Source organism: Centroberyx affinis, unplaced genomic scaffold, assembly GCF_046629955.1.
Source record: "Centroberyx affinis isolate AG114_WGS23_722 - 3 ecotype Tasmania unplaced genomic scaffold, CSIRO-AGI_Caff_v1 ptg001982l_1, whole genome shotgun sequence".
NCBI lineage: Eukaryota > Metazoa > Chordata > Actinopteri > Beryciformes > Berycidae > Centroberyx > Centroberyx affinis.
The window spans coordinates 78,559-92,077 of NW_027280328.1; the positions used below are offsets into that span (position 1 = coordinate 78,559).

At 40.0% G+C, this 13,519-nt stretch overlaps 1 protein-coding gene across 1 annotated transcript; it reads right to left on the reverse strand.

The window, feature by feature from the left end:
- Window positions 1-827: 827 nt before the first annotated feature.
- Window positions 828-12,412, reverse strand: LOC139653826 (solute carrier family 2, facilitated glucose transporter member 1-like). Its single transcript, XM_071530815.1, has 9 exons — window positions 12,155-12,412; window positions 10,871-11,031; window positions 8,472-8,712; window positions 8,016-8,178; window positions 4,885-5,072; window positions 3,594-3,698; window positions 3,380-3,478; window positions 1,637-1,840; window positions 828-1,145 (listed from the first exon to the last, which is right to left on the reverse strand). Exons 1-9 carry the CDS (start codon window positions 12,410-12,412, stop codon window positions 828-830), a joined length of 1,737 nt encoding a protein of 578 aa, XP_071386916.1.
- Between the last annotated feature and the right edge of the window lie 1,107 nt (window positions 12,413-13,519).

Below are 13,519 nucleotides of genomic sequence, written 5' to 3' on the forward strand. Positions count from 1 at the left end.
GCTGCTGTTGATGATACAGTGGGCTTTAGAGGGTGGTATTGATTAGTTATTGATTGAGCATGCCAAGACGCATCAAAACTGTGATAAAGAATCAGGGTTACTATAAGCAAAGACATTGTTATTTTTAGGATTTTTTTCTAGGTATAAACTTGTTTAGTTTGCATTATTCAATGTATACTGAGATTGTGTATTTTGGGGTATTTTGACAAGTTGTCATTTTCTGCCAATAAATGTTCTGAATGTGAATGTTTTTGTTTGAAATTACAATCAAATGTGGTCAATAATTCATAAAACGTTCATCAAAAGTTATATTTTTCACAGATACGCCCATAAACTGTGAAAAATTGAACATTTTGATGTTTTTTCCCAGAGCTGTACATGTTCGTAAGGTGTTGTGTTGAAAGCTACAGCAGCACAAATGTGTCTCGTCCCAAACCAGACACAGCCGTCTTGAAAACGACACATCCTTCCTCAGAGTGTACCTGAATTACTAAGGATGAAGATTTAATCTGCAGTATTGTACAGTGACCTCTAAACTTCAGCGTTTAACCGTTAACAGAAGGAGGAATTTAAAAGAAGGAATCGTCTGAAACGTCACAGAGAATCAAAAAATGATTTGATGTCGGCAAAAGTCGAGTCTGACTCTCTGCGGAAGCGAAAAGCGACTGTTCAGAGGCCAGAGCCTATAGCTATGGCTCTCTAGTTCTATTATAAAATTAATGAGTTTCTATTGTACTGTGTGACGGTGAATGAAAATTTACAGTGTTTTTGAACTCTCTGTGACGCTTCCTTCATTTATAACCCCCTTCACCCTCTAAACCGCCTCTCTACAGACTCTCCTGTACTGTGGAGTTAGATTTATCCTCGAGGGGCGTGCTTTCAGCCGCAGGAGGCGGAGCCGCCGCCGCCGCCCCCGACTCAACCAACGGGACCTTCTCCTTCACCGGCGAGGCGGGAAGCGTCGCCGCGGCGCTGGTGGGCGGGGCCTCGATGGACGGGGAAGAGGGAGGCTGGCCGCTGCTGAAACAGCGGGCGATCTCGTCGAAGGTCTTACCCTTGGTCTCTGGGACTTTGAAGTAGGTGAAGATGAAGAAGAGGATGAGGAAGATGGTGAAGATGATGAAGACCCAGGGACCGCACCATTCCTGCAGAGGAGAGAGAGGAGTCTGAACTGTATGGAAACATTTGATTTCATAATTGATTTCACATCTGCAGTGTTTACTAAACAGAACAGAACAGAAAAGCACAAGTTAAGAGGAAAAAAAGTCAAAAAAAAAATACAAGAGAAGAAGATGATCACAGGGAACAAAAGAAAAAAGAGGGGGAGAAGAAGAGAAGAGGAAAAGAAAAGAGAAGTGGAAAAGAGACAAGAAGGTAATAGAAGACAGAGGATAAGAGAAAAGAAAAAAGAATGGAATAGAGGAAAGTAAAACCGTAATCTAAAAGATTACAAGAGGTGGGAGGAAAACAGGAAACAACAGAAGAGAAAAGTACAAATTAAGAGAAAAAACAAACCAAGTGACAAAAATGACGAGAAGAAGATAAGTGTAGAGAACAGAAGAGTAATGAGAGAAGAAGAAAACAGAAAACCCCAAACCTAACCCAGACCAGAGCCTGGCCGGTCTCCCTCTCTCACCACTAGCTTGGGGAAGCTGATTCCGACCAGGAAGTTGGCAGTCCAGTTGGAGCAGCCGGCCACAGCCATGGCGGCGGGCCGCGGCCCCTGGGAGAACAGCTCCGCCACAATGAACCATGGGATTGGACCGGGGCCCATCTCAAACATCGCCACGAACATCATGACGGCCATGATGGCCACGTAGCTCATGGCCACGATGTCCTTCTGCTCAGAGGGAAGGAGAGGGAAAGACTGACGGTTAATACATGAATTCACTCACTGATTGATTGATTTAATTTGATTGATTTATGTTTCAATGGTCACTGACTAAGAGAGCAAGAGAGAGAGAGTTATTAAATACTTTGTTGAATACTCAATTCTGATTGGCCCATAAATGCATTCTGATGTCTGTTATTTCGGAATAACAGACCGCTGTTTCACATCTAATCACATCAGTCTGCAGTCAAGAAGTCTGGGCCATATTATTGATTTCTAATCGAATTAAAATAATGTCACTCCTTGGTTTCTCGACTAACCAAGTTAGAAACATCGAAGATTTTTCCAATATTCATTTAAATTTATTTAGAGAGCATGAAGTTTTGATTGCTGGTTAGAGGCTGAACGGTAATCTTACCTAATTTGTTTATGTTGCCATGGTTACAGTTCTGCTACATGATAGCTCATGGATGCTAGCTACAGACGTTTCTATGGTTACAGTCCTGCTGAGCTATGATTTTTTGTGGAGGTTTGTACTGTAAATTACTTTAGCTTGTAATAAAATCACTGTAAATCAATATTTTGTGCCAAATGATTCATGTCTTTGTTGTAATATCCATAATAATAATACGGATAAATATAATATTTGTTATATCTGTGTAATAAATGGGATAATGTAAACGGAGCAGGTCAGTATTACAATTTTTTTTATTTTGTGGATATCTAGTCAAATGAACTAGAAAAACCTTGTGGCAAAAACACGATACTTGTTACTGCAGACGGTCCTTCTGGACTGTTCTTTGTTTGTTTGTTTGGCAGAAGCTTGTAAATCACTTTAGCCTGTCATAAAATCATTTTAAATCAATACTTTGTGTCAAATGATGAATGTCTTTGTTAAGTAGCTGTGTAATTAGCGGGACGATGTACAAGGAGTCTGTCATTATAACAAAAAAAATAAAAATAATGGCAAAGTGAGCCCCTTCAGGCTGATAAAGAGCCGTCATGAATCATCAGGGCTTCACTTGTGATAATTACCAGGCTGCTGAACATTCTGCCTTCATTACACTGTATGTATTCATCTAATGACTGACTGATTCAGTCGCTCGACCACTGATAAGTAACCGAATCACTACTAGAATTAGGGCTGCAACTAATGACTATTATCAATTCATTATCGATTAATCTATTGATTATTTTTCTGATTAATTGATTAATAATTTAGTCTATAAAATGTCAAAAATAATGACAAATGCTCATCACAAGTCACCAGAGCCCGAAGTAATTCTCAAAATCACTGACAGCCAAAAACAATTATATGAAACAGAGAAAAGCAGCAAATTTTAGCATTTGTGAAGCTGTAACCAGCAAATGTTTGGTATTTTTACTTGTTAAATGACTAAAACGACTAATTAATCAACAAATAATTCCAGTAGTAATCAGAATATTATTATTATAGAATGCATGGTATTTGCATCTATATTTTACATGCATATGGTTGGGGGTTTAGTGCCTTGTGTACGGATGGATGAAGAGTTTTCTGTGACTCACCAGCAGCAGGGAGATGGTCATGAGCAGAGCGCTGACAGCCATCCCACCCAATCCCAGCAGGTGCAGCGTCCTTCGACCCGCCTTCTCAACCAGGAAGAGCTGCAGGAGAGAGAGAGAGAGGAGACTGAGTGATGTGCTGCTGGAAACACACACACACACACACACACACACACACACACACACACAGACAGACACACACATCAACGGTACTCACAGAAACAATAGTGAAGATGGTGTTGACGATGCCGGCGCCGATGGTCGCATAAATGGGCTTTTTCACTCCAGCTGACTTAAAGATCCCAGTAGAATAGTAGAACACCTGAGGGAGAGAGGATGGAAAAATAAAACATGGGGGACAAATAATAAATTCATCTAACCCTTAATAATAAATGTCTTTCATTTTCTTCACCAGATCCAGGTTTCAAGTAGCTCATAATGCAAAGTATTTTCATTTTAACTTAAAATGTGAGCAAAGTCTCTTTTACATAGGTGGTTTAACTAAGTTAATACTTAATTGTTTACTATTACCAATTGGTATTAGTATTATATTTAGTAGACTAGTCTTATGCAAGAATGTGTGCTCCTGTTTCTGATCTAAATTGTGATCTTTTGTTATTGTACATATTTGTGTATTTTTCTTTTTCTGTACTGTTTTTGTATCTTTTATTGTCTAACCCTCTCAGTGGGACTTCCTGGTAAAATAAAGGCTAAATAAATAAAATAAAATAAAATAAATTTCCCATAGAGAACTGCTCTACTGTTGCATTCATTGTAAGTCACTCCATCAGGCCGACAACCACAAAAATACATGAACAGCAATTATATTTTCAATTTTTCAATTGCTGTTATCAGTAAGGTACAATTTATTTGCGTGTAACCTTATGATCCTATTTTATTATAACTTAGATCAGTGATGTTTACTCATACATGGAAGGTTTGCTATAATGGATATCATGAATTTAGATCATAAAGGCTTATATCAGCTCAGAAAGGTGTGTGAAATTAATTTTTGTGAACTATAGGAAATAAAGCTCATTCTACTTTTGCACTGATTGTAAGTCACTCTGGATAAGTGCGTCAGTTAAATACCTACAGGACATTTTTACATTTTACAATTTACTTAAAATGAGCACAACCATAGATAATGGGTAAAATCTAAAACACATACAGGCAGAATGCAGCTGACATTTGAGTCTGCAGTGACCCAGCTGGACTAAAGCTGCATTACAAGTCCTTCCCTCCACTGAGAATCACACAGTGACCTTTTGACATTGATTGAATGGAGTGTGTGTTTGTATTGAGTCTTTACAGGACCTCAGTTTCTCCCTAGTGTGTGTGGACAAGTGTGTGTGTGTGTGTGTGTGTGTCCGATGATATGTGTATCCCTCTGTGTATGCTTGTGTGTCGATACGTATTAATCTCTGTATTCATCTCTGTATGTTTGTATGTGTTCTTCGTGTGTGTGTGTGTGTGTGTGTGTACGTGTGTGTGTGTGTGTGGCTCACAGCGTTGATCCCGGACAGCTGCTGGGAGAGCTGCAGCATGATGGCGATGAGCAGCGGCTGGCGGTACGCCGCCGTGCGGAACAGCTCGGGGATGGTCACCTTCTTCTCCATGGCCATCTTGGCGCTCTCCTCCTTCATCTCCTGCATGTCTTTACTCACGTCCTCGCTGCCCCGCAGACGCACCAGGGCTGGGCACACAGCAGAGGACAGTTATGTTATTGTATATCATATATAGTGGGTAACGCTTTATTTTCCGGGTCCACAATTTCTTAATAATTTCCTAGAAAGGAACTGTTCATTTCTTAGTAAGCTTCCTAGAAAAAGAACCATGAAATGATGCAGCAGTTATACAGAATATGTGAGCAGTCTGATAAGATACTGAGCATTTCTAAAGAATTTCCTGGAAAGAAACAAAAACTATAAACTTTTCATTGGAAAAATAATAGGCAGAGGTCAAGTATCACAAGTCATAATTCATATAATTAGGATATAATATAGTTATTTGCTGGATTTTTTATTAGATTTTGTTTGATATAACTACTACATAATTTCATTGTCTTGGAAACAACAGAAGAAATTGGAGGAACTTACCAGCTACCAGCTACCATTGAACTCTTTCTCTATTTTCCCTATAAACACTACATAATGTAATGGTGTAATGGTTCTTTCCAGGAAACCTCCTTAAGAAATTAATAGTTGCTTTCTAGGAAATTATTAGGAAATTGCAGACCCAGAAAAATAAAGCATTACCTTAAAGTGGTCTATGTTTTCTTTGTCACACAAACATAAAAACAGGAAGAAAAGTTTACACAGATAAAGATCAGGCTCTGTTGTTCTCACAGGCTGCTGATGTTGAGTCAGCGCTGTTTTGGCACACAGGCGTGAAAAACAGCTACAGTAAATAGTGGGAGTCGAGTCACACTAATGCTAAAACTGTTAAATATTTCTGTCTGAATAGAGTTATTTTGTAGCTTGGTTGTTATTTTATGGCCAAGCTTTTAACCTGGAACTTTTGGCTAAATCTTTTTTTTTTTTTTCTAAAATAGGTTATTATAAACCTAACTCTAACCTTAACCCTTACCTTAACCTCACTTGAGACATTTACATTACATTATGTCATTTAATGACTTAAAATAAGTGCATTTTGTCAACATTGCTAAGCCTTCAATAGGAATAAGTAGCATTCGTAGAATCAGAGTTTTTTTATTTTTTATTTTAAGACCTTATAACTAGTCTTAAAGCTGTAACAGGCAGCTTTGCAGTTTGTTGCTGTTGTCTGTTGAAAATTTGAAGTACTTCATTACCCAGAAATCATGAAATGTGATGTCGGTAAACTGAGCACTCCTCAGGCCTAAATTACTACTTCTTCGTTGGTGTCATTATCATCATTGGTGAGTTCAGCTTGCTTGCTGCTGTTAAGGAGAAAGTGAGCATGGAGAATATTTCCTTCCGCAACCCGAGAATTTAATTTGAGCAAATCTCAAATAGGGGGGATGGGACATTCTTCTCTTTTGCAGTCATACTTTGTGATTTACACTGATAACAGGAGTATTTTCACCTAAACTCTTGCCCAGTGCAGCTTTAATTGCGCAGCCTGAGCCGTGTGTGTGTTTGTTTACAGTCAGAGTGGAGGTGTGAAGGAGAAGTGGGTCAGAGCCTCGGAGTCGACCCTGACAGGCTGCCTGTTGAACTGCTGCCAAAACCTTCTGGCTGCTCAAGGACTCTTCTCTCCAGGCTAAAACCAGATCCTGACTCACCTGATCTCACTCTATCTGTACCTACTGTATCTCTCTCTCTCTCTCTCTCTCTCTAGCCCGCTTCTCTTTGATGTTTCTCTCTCGCTTTCCCTCCCTCTCATCTGCTCTTTTTCTCCCACCCTCCTCCTGTTGCTCCATCTCCATCTGTTTCTTTCTCTCGCCCATTCGTCTGCTGCTTCTCCCTTTCACTCTTCCTCTCTCTCTCTCCATTTTTCTCTCTCCTTCTCCTCTCTCTACGTGTATTAAACAGATCAGGAGTAAAGGAGAGATATTTCTGCCAGAGGCCTATACAGCAAAGTATCTGTCAAGGCAGATTTAGGAACAATGGGGTTCAGTGTTAGAGGGAAGTGTGGGTTGTGCCTGGATCTCAGTTGCAGAGGTAAATTGTAATTAAATGATTACATGCTATAATTAAATTTGTCCTACAGTCAATTTGAGTAATAGCACTTTATCCACCATGTAATCAAATGTAACCAAGGGAAGAAACACTACTTCTTATCAAAAACTGAACATCCAAGGAACACAGCAGCCAGTTCAATAGACTCCAGCTGAAATAACATTTTGAAGTGAAAAAAAGAAGAAAAAAAAGTGATTTCTTCACATTCCAGGATAGCTGCAGCTTTACTGAACTTTTAACAAGGAGAGGACTTTTACTTTATAGACAGATGCAGATAACAGTCCAACTTTATTTTAGTGTGTTAACTACCCTTAAAAGCCTCTGCTGCTTGTTTTTTCTTACTTCTATACTCACTTATATCACATTTTATCATTCTTACCATTCTTACATTTAATAGTATTCCTCTATATAGTTATACTGTGTTAATAGTGGTAGTAGCAATGTATATTATTATACATATGGTGGCTTTGTCAGTGCCATGAGCTGACTTCTAGTACTGTAGTAGTAGTAGTAATAGTAGTGGTAACAGAAGTAATATTAGTAGCTGATGTAGAAGTAGAAGCAGTAACACCAGTAGTAGTGGTAGTGGTTAGTAGTCATAGTAGTAGTAATAGCAGTTGTAGTAGTAGTAGTAGTTATAGTAGTAGTAGTAGTAGCAGTAGTAGTATTACTATTAGTAGTTGCAGTAGCAGTAGTATTTGTGGTAGCACTAGTAGTAGCAGTAGTAGCAGCAGCAGTAATAGTAGTAGCAGTAGTAGTTGCAGTAGTAGTTGCAGTAGTAGTTGCAGTAGTAGTATTAATATTAGTTGTAGTAGTGTTTGTAGTAGTAGTAGTAGTAGCAGCAGTAGTAGTGTTTGTAGTAGTCATGGTAGCAGTAGCAGCAGTAGTAGTATTGATATTAGCAGTAGTAGTGTTTGTAGTAGTTGTGGTAGCAGTAGCAGTATTATTAATATTAGCAGTATATGTAGTATTGGTACCTTTGCGTGCCTGCTCCTCCTGGTTGAGGTTGATGAGCAGGAAGCGGGGGCTCTCGGGGCAGAAGGGCAGCAGGATGCACTGCAGCACAGCAGGAGCCACAGTGAGAGCCAGCAGCAGGGGCCACAGCCTGTCTGAGCCCAGCAGGGCCTCCAGACCGAAGATCTGAACACAGGAGACAGCAGGAGGGTCAGGTCACATTACAGGTCTACTGTCAGCTACGCCCTGTTAGAGACTGAAATACAATCATCTGGGTGGAGAATATGAATGAGAAATGCCTTCCTCTCCCTCAACAGCTATTATACAGTTAGGCTATTGACTAAAATATGTACTACAACAACAGTAAGGAGAACAACAGTCACAGACAACAAACATAGTAGCAAATGTCATCTGTAAAGTGACAAAACAGACAGTTATCATTATTCCTGTCTAGGCGTGTTAGGAAGCCTCCTGCTGACCTGTGCGATCAGGATGCCCACCACCACGCCCAGCTGGTGCAGGGTGCCGAAGGCTCCTCGGAGGGGGGTGGGCGACACCTCGCCCACGTACATGGGAGTCAGGCCGGTGAAGAGGCCGCAGAACAGGCCGATGACCAGCCGACCGGCGATCACCATCTCATAGGAGGAGCAGATGGTGGAGAAGCCCATGAGGAGGCCGCCGATCACCGCCAGCACGTTGACCAGGAACATGGAGCGACGTCTGAGGGGGAGGAGGGAGAGACAGGACCAAACAAGAGATTATTAATGCATTGTTTGATTGATTATCTAACAAATCATAAGCAGCCGACCAATCGCATTTACAATTTACATTTTAGGGCATTTAGCTGATGCTGTTATTCAGAGTGATTAACAATGAATACAATAAAGCTTAATTCCTAAATCAGCAACATTACAACCAACCACTAGAGGGCTTTCAGCTGACGTAACACACCCTCTGGCGGCCATGTTGGAGGTCCTGAGCTCATGGGCAATAGTGTGGCTGTGAGCAGCTGATTATAATTCTAAACATACCACTTAGCCGTCTCAACTGAATTCAGTACACATGGTTAATTTCTGTGCTGTTTTTGAATGAGAACTGATAATGTTTCTACTGATGAATCGGATCGATTTTGTCATCTTGTTAGCTAGCTAATACCATCTGGTCAGCTAAATATAACAGTCTTTTTGTAAACACATCTGATTTGCGTAGATTTGTGTCTAGTATTGTGATGCCGTGCATCACCCAGGTGGGTGCTACACATCTGTGGTGGATGAGATGAGTCCCCCCCCCCCATGTGAAGTGCTTTGAGTACCTAGAAAAGCGCTATATAAATGTAATAAATTATTATTAGTAAAAGCTAATATTAGTACTGGCATGTTCACATTAACATCAGTGTGTTCGCTGGCTAGTTAGCTAGCTAACAGTTTGTTCAGGTTAACTGAGCTGACTCTTCTCAAGCTACAACTCAGAGTGTTTTGGAGTAGAGACTAGGGCTAAAGACAAGACAGTTTCAATTTGAAAACAAATCTACTTTATCAAATTACTCACTTTTACTGAGAACGTTACTGATGTACAGCCACACCACAACAAGCTATCTCTCTTTTTCTTGCCTGGTTGTTAGCGATTATTTGCGTACAGCCAATTCTCTGCCGGACCTCCATAATGGCAGCAGTTGCTGGAAGATTTGTGATGCAACTGTAAAAACTCTATAGTAAGGAGCACAAGGGTCAAAGGTCACAGCGCCCTGACAATATCCATAGAATAATCATGTAAGTGCGAAGTGCTGGGAAAATAATAAACTATGAGCAAAGGAGAGGAAGGTGCTAGGTCAGACAGAGGAGGAGGGGAGGGAGGGAGAGGAGGGCAAGTGAGAGGTTTGTGGGTGAAGAACATAAAATTGACAGATTTATTGATTAAGTGAGAAATTCACCTGATTGCATTAGGATTGATTGGCCTACCTAAGTGCATGTGAAGGTTAGATGTTTTCCCGACTAATTAGTTAATTGATTGATAGATGTTAGCCCAGTTGTGGAGTGTAAACATCTTGCTGTGTGGGGGGTTGTCATGGTCAAGGTCAGGATACCTGCACTGCTGATACAGAATAATCATGATAACAAGACACTCAGAGAGAGAAATCATTCTTTCCTTTTCTTTTCTTTTGTTTTATTTTAATTTACTTTTTGTTTTTAATCCAAATGAAGAATAAATGAACTGTTATTCAAACAGTTTATACAGTTAAATTGTGAATAGATTGTTTGTATTGTTATCTGTGATTATTTTTTTAACTTTTTTTTTTTACCTTTTAGATTTTTATTTGATTTACTTAATCACTTTAAAGCATGGGTGTGTTAAGCATGAAAATAATCAGTGGGTTAAGACAGAAATTATTTTCCACTGAGATCACACAATTTGCACTTTCTCTGTACGTGAAACACGTTTCTGGTAGCAAACAATAAAAAAATCTAGTCTCCTCACACAGAATGGAAGGAATGTGGTATAAGGAGTAGAGAGAAGCCCAGTGAGGGTAAAATGTAAAGACAAATGGAAAAAAAGGAATAACTCCAGGGAACAAGAGAGCAGCGAGGTCAAGAAAGTCACGCTCCATAAACTCCATTAAGAGTAATGGCTTCTGACGTTTCAGCTCAGCCAGACCAAGGAGAGACAGAGAGACATGAAAGGAAAATACCATTCAATGTAAAAGAAAAATCCTGCATGTTGAGCCCATAAACTGAGACAATCCAACCAGTATTTGTGAATATAATCAGAACTCAGACAATCTTTACATATAAGACCAGCTGAGAAGAACTTTGATTTAAAAGAACGAAGCCTACATTTTGTTTAGTTAAGTTTAAAAATGTTGCCAAGCCTCATCCCTCACCTTCCAAACCGGTTGGCCATGACGCCCACACTGAAGGAGCCCACCATGCCGCCCACACTGAAGATGGCGACGGCGAAGCTCCAGACGATGGTGCAGACGCCCGGGCTGATGGGCTCGCCGTAACGCTCCATCCAGGTGTTGTTGAAGAAAGAGCGCAGTTTCTGGATGAGTGGAGGGATGGAGGGAGGGAGGGAGGGAAGAGGAGAGGAGAGGAGAGGAGAGGAAGGGAGAAGAGGATTAGATGAAATCCCAGACTTCTCTTTCAACAGTCAAACTACAGAGCAAAAGGGAAGAAAAGGATTGACTGATGCTGCTATTTTCATTTTTTTTATTTAACCTTTTTAAAAGCTGCACTAGTAACACTCTGTTACTGCGTTACTTAAACCTTAACCCCCTTTCAACCTTTTCTTTTCTCTCCTTTTTCTTTTTCAAATCCGTGTTTGTTTTTTCCTCATGTATCTTAAGGACATGCAGCAGGTTTATGTCAGCTGTTAGCTAAAAAAAAATCAAAACAGAAGACGGAGGGTGAGGGAGAGACGCAGACTTTCAGCAGACTGGATGTTTTCCCATTACTTTGAAAATCACAACATCTAATTCATCAAAGCATCTAATACACAACACAGCAGTGTGAAACTCAAAGAAACACAAAGTAATGGAACGAGGAATGGAACTGCTACTGCTGCTGTTGACGAATTACTGAGGAATTAGTGATTACTTTTTAAATGAGTAATAAGTAATGAGTAATTGATTACATTTTTTGAGTAACTTGCTCAACTTGGCTTGGGAATGCCAACTACTACGAAACCAAACCCCTGAAATGTCCTTAATTTCTCATGACATAAACGTTGATTATCCATTAAAAATAACGTAGCTTTAAAAAAGTAAGGTTAGTATCATGGGGTTTTTAACCCTAACCCTTATTCATGGGTTGGTTTGTGGAGACACTAGTAATTAAGGGATTTTTCATGCCTTTTGTGCAGGTTTACAGGTTATTAACGAGTTATTACATTATGGAAAGTTCCTTGAATTTTACATTAAATTAGAAAGTAAGCAGTCAAACATTAAGGAGTGTTTAAGGTGGTTTTGATGGGGTCTCCTCCCTTAACTCATTTTAAGGGGATTTTGCGTGAATGAATGTAAATGTAAGTGTATTTTAAGGGATTACTGGTTCGTAGAGAGGATGCAGAGTTGCCTCCTGCAGCTTTAACCAGGTGGGCTTCGATCTTTCTCCTTGCTACAGTATTATACTGATGTTGCTGCTGTTTTCTCACTGCAATCACCAACCTGCTCCGGAGCGTTGATGACTCCGGTGTTGTAACCAAACTGCAGAGAGCCGATGACAGCGGTGGACAGGGAGAACAGGAGATAACCTGTTACCTGCTTATCCTGCGGGGAGAGGGATGGGGAAGCGGAGAGCAGGAGGAGAAAATGGCGGGAGAGAGAGAGAGGAAAGGGAGGGAAGGGGAGGTAGAGGTCGAGGTGGGGGAGGAGAGGAAGAGAAGAGAAGAAGAGGAAGACATAGAGACGAATTAAATATGCCATCAGAGCTTATAATGAGATTTTTCAGCAGACAGACACACAGATGCAGTGCAGACACACAGGCAGAGGTCAGTGACGCAGCACATATTCAGAGCGGTGACACACTACAGCATGTAAACAACAGCAGCTTCCTATCAGGTGTCAACACAGTGAACTGGTGCTCAGTCTATCTATAGCTCGCTACGATAAACCCACATGAGGCTGCACAAGGTTACGCATCATATTCAGGTGGTGAAGCCACTACGTCTGCGGCTACAGAGGCTCTCAATGCTGTTTATGTTTTCAATTGGAAAAAAAACACACTTTCTAAAGGACAGCAGTAGGTAAATGATTTTTATGCACTCCATCTTAAAAATCTCCATCTTAACAAGTAATTTTGTCTGTTATTGGGTCGTAAAAATCGTAATTTTCTTAAAACAAGTGAATAGTTTCACTTGTTTCCAATGCAAATCAACTTGTTTCAAGAATTTTGTAGAGTCAAGTGTCATTGTTTTGATAGCAGTGCAGTGATCTGCCTTATTCTGACTTCTGATTCAACATTCTGACTCTCATTTCTAGAAAATTACTGAAAGAAGTGAAGCTGCATTGGAGTTATCTCATCTCACTGACAGCATTTTTCTCTTGGTTTAAGAAAAATAAGATTTGAAGGCTGAGTATGTGGCTAAATGACTCGTTAAGATGGATGTTTTTTGCAGTGTGGATGGCAACATAATGAAAAATACCAGCTGTTGAAACGGGAAGGTTTATTAAAACTCCTAAAGATGAAAGAACATCTGCTTCTACTTTGTGATTTGGGAGAAACCGAGAATGATGATGATTCGTTTTAAGTTTTACTGTCAGTCCAGCATAATGTTGATCTACGAAATGTGTTAGATAATTATGAAAAATCTGAACTGTGTTTTAGAAAGGGCAGCTTCCATATCGCTCGCTTCAAGCATGGGGGAAAAAAAGCAGCATATTTTGTCTGTGTGATATCAGAATTTGCTGAATATTTTCTTTTTTATGATACACCCATGTAATACTTAGTAGTGTCATGTAAGGACTGGGCATCTTGTGTGTGTATGACACTTTCATAAACTAATCAATCAATCAAAAAGCACTTTTACAGAC

Excerpts from the sequence above, each read along its gene's own strand:
- LOC139653826 (XM_071530815.1), bottom strand. The coding sequence starts at position 12,412 with ATGGCATATTTAATTCGTCTCTATGTCTTCCTCTTCTTCTCTTCTCTT. Across the intron at positions 5,073-8,015 it reads GGAGGAGCAGGCACGCAAAG|CCCTGGTGCGTCTGCGGGGC; the intron begins GTACCAATACTA and ends CTGTGTGCCCAG. Across the intron at positions 3,479-3,593 it reads CCATCTTCACTATTGTTTCT|CTCTTCCTGGTTGAGAAGGC; the intron begins GTGAGTACCGTT and ends TCTCTCCTGCAG.